The 7,575-nt window shown below is 36.4% G+C and overlaps 1 protein-coding gene across 2 annotated transcripts in view; it reads left to right on the forward strand.

Moving 5' to 3' along the window:
• plxdc2b (plexin domain containing 2b) overlaps positions 1-7,575 on the forward strand; it is a 95,450-nt gene extending 87,875 nt beyond the window's left edge. The window contains exons 13-16 of one of the 2 annotated variants that reach the window (XM_032551153.1): positions 246-284; positions 2,079-2,245; positions 3,170-3,290; positions 3,355-7,575. In XM_032551153.1, the coding sequence (XP_032407044.1) occupies positions 246-284; positions 2,079-2,245; positions 3,170-3,289 (326 nt within the window). In that variant the 3' untranslated portion in view covers position 3,290; positions 3,355-7,575. Of the gene's footprint in view, positions 1-245; positions 285-2,078; positions 2,246-3,169 lie in introns of both variants that reach the window. The other variant, XM_032551154.1, reaches the window with a different exon arrangement.

Below are 7,575 nucleotides of genomic sequence, written 5' to 3' on the forward strand. Positions count from 1 at the left end.
TATTTCACACGTATATTTAACCCCAGACTGATATTATGTGTTGAATTATTGATGCTTAGTCATTATATTCAAGGCATTCATTTTTAATAAGCGTAGTAAATGAAGATGGTTCACTAATGAAAGAAGCTTCATCTCATTTGGGGCCTTCAAAGGAGGTCCTAATAGAGTTAAAGCATCAAAAACAAACTACAAAGAGAAATTCTGATTACTTTGTCTGACTCCTGTGGTTCTTTGTCTCCTCACAGATGATACCAAGATTGCACTGCATCTCAGAGACAACCAAGGTGAGTCTTCAAATACAGAATATTGTAATGACTCTGAGAATTGGTGCTGTTTGAAAACACATTCTCATTTCCTATTTGAGAGAAATTGCAAGTCCATGACTTTCTATCACGCTTCTGGGTGCTAAAATGCCATATGCCTACAAATCAGCAGAGCACAGGCACTGTGAGGATGTTTTTGCATTTATTTTCTATGCGTTTAACCTATTATCACCCTGTATGAGGTTGTAATATTAGTCAAGGTGATAGGGGTCTGTGAAGAAGATGCAGCTTAAGCATAGGAAGTAATCTTGAGGTGATTTTAGGTGCAGCAACAACACAGCTAGGCTAAATCACCTTTTTCCCAGTAACTGAGCAAAACTAGATTGTAGATAGTTCAGCTTTCATTGTTGGTTTCTTTAAATCTCTTGTGAGGTGAGATGTGGGAGCAGGTTTAGCCCTCTGTACAACTGATTTGTCTGGGTTTCTGTCCAGGTCATCTGTCTGATGCATTTTACTGCTCTGTTAGAGCTCTGCTTCCTTAGACACCTTAATCAAGACCAAGATAATAGAGGACTGGTCTCCACCTGCAACAGAATGCCACACTCCACAACAATAGTTAAGCACTGCTGGGATTTTCTGTTACTGATGCTCTTTAATGACAAATAGTGTGTGAAACCACCACATCAACCGGTCTCTTGCTATATTTTAACAACCAACTCATTTCTGATCATCTCTGAATCCCAGTCACACAGCCTCCACCACCCTGACAGACCAGAAACCTGTCATTTTGGCTTCCTACTGAAACTGAAACTACCTAAAATTAATCTTTAAAAAAAACAACAAAAAAAACTCTCTGTAGCTTCAAAACTGGATGTAATCAGGTGTCTTTTCTCCAGCTAAACTGTTTTTATAAATACATGTACGTTATTAATATTTCTCAATGATTGTTTGTACTTAATGGATTCTCTGACCTACACAGTTATAGCGAGCTTTCTCACATGTTGGACAGGTTTGATTACCATCCTGTTATTCTGTGCGCTGGAAGTGAATGAGGTAGAGAGCCAGGGGAGAGCTTGGTGGGCTGACAAGCTCTGCCTACAGCTGCTAATTAAAGACAGAGAGAAGCCTGGGGAGAGGTTGTCAGGGGGCACACAGAGGAAATAAAATGGATGTGACCTGAACCTGGTGTACATCTGCTGAATACATACATTATAGCTTCCTTTCTCTGTTTCACTGCAAGTAAATGAGAACTGAGCTTATTCTTGTCCCTGAATGTTTTATTTTAGCTGAAAAATTGGAAAGAAATTGCAGGAGATGCTGTTTTGTTCTCCTGAAACTGAGCCCAAAACGATAAAAAGAGATTGGTAGAGGTTTACAGGAAGCTCTTCACATCTTTCAAAAGCACTATCACAACCTCTGCTGAGTCTAGTGGCAAGTATGAATCTTAAGTGATCCACACACCTGTCACTTCACCAAAAGCTTGCAGGAAGAGAAAAGGATCTTTTAAGTTTAAAGCAGACTTTTCAAAGCCTGCAGAAGGACAGCAAATATAAAGCAATAAAAATGTAGGATAAGGTTTAAATTGCTCTTTCACACATGAAATGCCTGAATAAACTCATCTAAAGTGCCATCTCTGTTTTCAATATGGTAAATATATGAACTTCAGGGAATATTGAAACCATTTCAGTTGATAAATGGTGATTGCCCCCTAGTGGTTACTAAAAGAACTGCAATAAAATTTGAAAACATCTTTAAATAAAATAATTTTTAAAAATGTAGCCTTTTGAGATTAAGACAAGTGGGTTTTCTTTTCAGTAATGCCTGCTGACAGCGCCGTCAACAGGGTGCCAGGCACGCATCCTCTGCACACCGGTCTGATCTTGGGCATCCTGCTGGTGATGCTCATCATGATTGCCGGCGTTCTAATCACGGTCTACATGTACCATCACCCAACCTCTGCTGCCAGCCTCTTCCTCATCGAGGTGAGTAGTATAGCAGAAACATCAGGATAAAAACTCTGGGTTGAGTTTTTACCGTCTGCTCATTATTTCTTAGTCGTTTCTGTCTGAGAAATAAGAAATTTTTCAGACAAACTAATCACAGCTGAGGTCTGGTTTTTTCTCAAGCATCAGACCTGCTGGTGTAACACTAGGGATATTTGTCTGTGGCAAGAAGATCTGTTTTATTCTACTGACTCATCAATATGCACAAATACCAATAATGCATAACTAAAGTGCTCTTACAAATTTTCTTTGCTCTTACAAAGAAAATTCAGCAATACTACAGGCATTACCTAAAACAATGCTCATGTGGAAAGGAACACGTACAATATTAAAATAAAATAAAATGTCACTTTGCTGGGACATTACATTGTTGGAATGTTGTGAACTTTTGCTGATATAAGTGGTGCTTATAATAATTTAATTTTAACTACATCCTATGATTTACATGCAGCAGAGGTTATTGACTTTGTCCAGGGTGGTATCATAATAAACAAATTAAATAGCAGTCAAATTAACTGTCAGGGAACATGGCTTCTTTATTTCTGAGGCAGTGGTAATGTTTGGCCATCAGTTTGAGACCTTAACCTTAGTAAAAGTCACGGTTTGAATTTGATTCTGATACTGTGGCAGACTGTTGATGCATTGAAAGTCTTCAATGTGACTGTATAAAGGTGGTTTTGAATACAGTTTATTTTCCTTTATAAATGAAATCATTATCAGAAATTTCTTTTTGTATTTTCTCAAGTTATTTTGTCTCATTAAAATATTTTAAATAATCTGAAACACTTACATGTGACAAATACAGAAGGAAATGTGTATGAGAGTAAATGCTTTTTGACAGCAACCTTCAACATTGTAGTTTTATCTTTCATCTTGACGTGTGTCCTCTCCACCCAACCGCAGAGACGCCCAAGCAGGTGGCCGGCCATGAAATTTCGTCGGGGTTCGGGTCATCCCGCGTACGCTGAGGTGGAGCCAGTGGGCCATGAGAAGGAGGGCTTCATCGAGTCAGAGCAGTGCTGAGGTAGGAGGTGAGACATTCTCATCCCCACCTGGTGCCTCCCTCTCAACCCTTTCTGCTTCACCAGGAACCTCTCACCCAGAACCTCCAGGATCGACCTATCGGTTTAGGAGCTTTGGTAAAACTCTGAATTTGGCCCTTTAGAGCTAGAGGAAACCCACTGAACAGCTCCTGTCGGTGAGGAACAGACTTGCCGGGGACACGGGGGAATGGGACAGCACTGAGACATCGTCAATTCAGCTGGCATTGATAAGGATTTCTGGCTGCTGTCATGCTGCCAGGGAGGGACTGGACTGACTGGTTGTTTTTGTCCAAGCAGGAAGCAGGGTGACCTATACAATATATATTTTCAGAACCAATACAGAGTAAGTGAACAGAGACTTCCACTTGATTGTCAGTGGTGTTATAAGCCTTTGTATATCCATCTGGTTTATACTAGTATTCCTTTTTATTCCTTTTTTTTGCAATTATCAGTATGATAGGGTTGGCACATTTCTCTGCTGGTATTGCTTTTCTATACCACAGCAGATGTAATTGACTTTTCCACAGCCTGCTCTGCTGTGCAACATGACGTGAGCTGAACAGTCATTGAGATCAATCAGAGCTCTGAACATTCAGCTTCTTTTTTATGGGTTAGTTTATGATGATCAGCTGGGGAGACTTAGTGTTTTTCGTTTTCATGGGTGATGGGAACATTTCTTTTGTGTTTGTATATTCATTAAGGCTGTGCCCTTTTGTCCCTGACTAGAATTTGCACCGTTTTTTGTTTTTTTTTTTCATTAATTTTCATGCACATTTTTAGATCTTGCAGATTTACAAGACAGGTGCTTGTGAGTGTGAATATATTTTCTGAAGTGTCAGTGATTTGTGTGTGTGAATACAGAGGAGTAGTTAACAGCACTGATGGGATATCTGCTTACTTTATGGGGTTTTATGCTTGAGCTGGCTCTGTACAAGTGACTCTTACATTTAGAGGTGCAGAGGATGTGCAGTCAGGTCTTTACATACAGTCATCATGATAATGAATGGCATACATTTTAAATTACTTCTAACCTTTTTCCAGATTGTACATACAACTCCATTTATTTTTAAAAACAACAATTGGGCATAGAAATTTTAATCTTTTGTAAATTTTCTTTGATCCACAGTAATATTTGGTTATCCACTCTCTGATAGTAGGATTAAGCAACTACTTCAGTTTGAATGATTCAGTTTGGTTCTCCCAAAAATTCTACATAGTTAAGTCTTTGCCTAATTTAAATTTATTGTAGATTTTCTCGAATCCTCACAGTCAAAATTATGCAGAATCTTCCTCACTAACCTTTGATTAAATGTTCCATGGCAAGTTGTACCTTGATCACAGGCTTTTTGTAGCTCTCACCAACATTGTGGTATGACACTGGCTTCATGTTTAGCCACTCGTCATAGGTGCAAAATATACCACAAATTCCTAATCCCGAGGGTTCAGGTTATCTTAAATTAACCTGCTTTATTTACTCCAAAATCACAGGTTATATATGGGATTATTGTTCATTTAAACTCCTAATTGTGATGACATTTAACTGTTAAAAGTCTAACTTCTAATTGGAAGTGAATGATAAGCCTTAATTTGACACAGTCAAATAATACTTGTTTGAAATGGATGATCCTAAAATCTGAAATACCCCAGTTTGTGTAAATATGCATTTCCTCTTGTAGATATTCAGTAAGTTCCTTGTACTTTTCCAATGTTCTGAGTATTGGTCAATCGAATGTGTGACACCAAATCCTTTTTATACTAGGAAATAAAGAACTACCACCTACCATCGATCACGATCACCAATGAGAAAGTAGTGACACCTTCAGCATTACATGTTTAACAATTTAGGTGAATGCAAGCACATGTTTGACTGTGTGGAGTGAGAAAATCCATACTAACTTCCAGTTAAATTATGTTTAGAAAATTGTTTTTAAATTTTAAATAATAATTAAAAATAATTATAATAATTAATGTGATGAATGTATGTAAACAGCTGGCCGTAACTATTTCTGAAAACAAATGTCACTGATTGGAGTTTTATTGAATTTAAAGGACCGTTTCCTTCTCTAGTTTCACAACAGGAAATAACCAGTTCTGTATGACTTTAACAGTTTATCCTTGTGAACATAATAATGTATATACCAAACCAAAACATTTGCAGATTCAGGTAACTCGTGGCAAACATTTATATAGCAGTGATGGTACTGAGAGACATTTTTTTTATTTTTTATGAGTGGCCTTTTTTCCTCTACTTTTTTACTTAAATGTGAACACTGTTGTGTTTTTCTTGCTGTCACAGATCAATACGCAATCTAAACATTATTTTTTGCTGAATGAATGTGGACTTAATGTTGAGACAGACACTCGAGATCAATATACTGAAATTCTAATTTGCAAAACAATAAAGTGCAATGTTCCATAATCAATGTTCAGGACACAGAAAATGCATAAACTTTCCATTTGTTTTGATGTTTTTTTCTGTTCACACCACGTTGCCATCACATTGAAACCAAAGACTAATTAGCATGAGAGTGGAAACCATTTTCCCTCACAGCCTCCTCACCTCACAACTCAGCTGCCATTAGCGGTAGCTTTGATAAAGTACTGTTACGATAGTCAGAAGCCATTTTCTGTTATTTAAAACTGTGTACAAAGTATTCTTTGAAAACAGCAAAAATTGTAAAACATGCTAAATCATTCTCCTGGGTAATATATCCTTAAATTATTAATAACTCTAAAGGCATGTAAAAATTTCCAAATACAAAGAAACTTTAAAACATTATAAGGGCAAAATTAACAATAACTACAAAAGCCAGCCAGTAACGTTTTTAGTTCAGGCTGATTCTAGAAGCTTCCTGGATAAGACGCAAAAGTATAAATTCTGTCTTTTTGTATCCAATGCTAACCAACTTTCTGATTTCAAGTAAGTTAACATTGAGATATTTAAAAAGAATTTTAAAAATAGAACAAAGACAAAATTAGCAGTAGTTATGGAAGTTAACAGAGTTTTTTGTTTAGGCTAATGCTAGCTGTTCTTTGACATTAACACAGAAAGAACAACTAATTTGTTAGTATCAAATGCTGTATGCCTTTATGATTTGAATTAAATGAATACATTTTCTGTTTCTGAGCTTTTATAGAGATTCTATAGATAAAATTGGCTATGACTATAGATGTTAGCTTAGGCTTTTGCTAGTAATTCTTAAATTAATCTCAGAAATTTCATCAAAACCCCTACCAAAATGACACAATAATGTGTAAAATAATGTTATTTTGACTTACAAAAATATTTATTTTCCTAAATTAATATAATACTGTTTTAAGAAAGTTGGTTTTGATTGAAAACTGTATTGGCCACATTTAAATGCCACAAAAAAAACAACATATGTTCTGAATGGCTTAATTTTGCAGAACACAGGATATTGTTTATCCAAACAATTATAGATGTATTTGGAATTTTAACAATTGAGAATTTGGCAAGTTTTTTTGAGTAAAACATTTTACTTTTCATTGTTTTTTGACGTACAATAAAATATTCAGGCTCAAAAATGCTTTGAATACATTCATTCAAACAAATCTGGTATCTGCTATTTACAAATATTTATGTGCTGCTATCTTCAAAAAGTCATTGATGCAGTCTGCTTGGAAGTCATCGTGACCCATGTCTAAGTTGATGCCTTCAACTGTAAGGTGTCATTCCCACAGGTCAACGATGTGTATCAGAAAATTTGCCCGTTATTTTCTATTAAACAACCCACATTGGCACTTGCCAGTAGCCAATGCTCCAAGAAGAGCATCCCCCTATCCTTTTCAAACCTCTTCTGCTTAGAAGCTTTGTAGCTTCTTATGAAACTATCTGCAACTGAAGGTGTACAATCTGTTCTTACACTGCATATTTAAGTAAGACTCATAAAATGTGTGTTAAATCCACCAAAGGGCATTCTTCAAATGTCTTAAGATTCTCAAAGTGAGTTAGCCTTGAGACAAATAAAAAATAGTATCAGTGCAGCTGCAAACACTGTTTAATAACTGGGGGTTAACTGTTTTAAAATTGTGTTACCTCCACTAACATATCAATTTACCTTAAGTTTTGTAAAAACAAACTAAATGACAGAATAACATTGCTCTTAATCCTGCAGCATGGGGTAGACCCCAGTTCATAATGACCAGAACTTACAACAAGACAAAATATTTTTTGGAGTTGCTTGTGTCTCCTTTAGAGCCTCCATATTCAGCCATACTTTTATAGGACTGACATTTCCGTGAAAA

This window comes from Xiphophorus hellerii, chromosome 21, assembly GCF_003331165.1.
Source record: "Xiphophorus hellerii strain 12219 chromosome 21, Xiphophorus_hellerii-4.1, whole genome shotgun sequence".
NCBI lineage: Eukaryota > Metazoa > Chordata > Actinopteri > Cyprinodontiformes > Poeciliidae > Xiphophorus > Xiphophorus hellerii.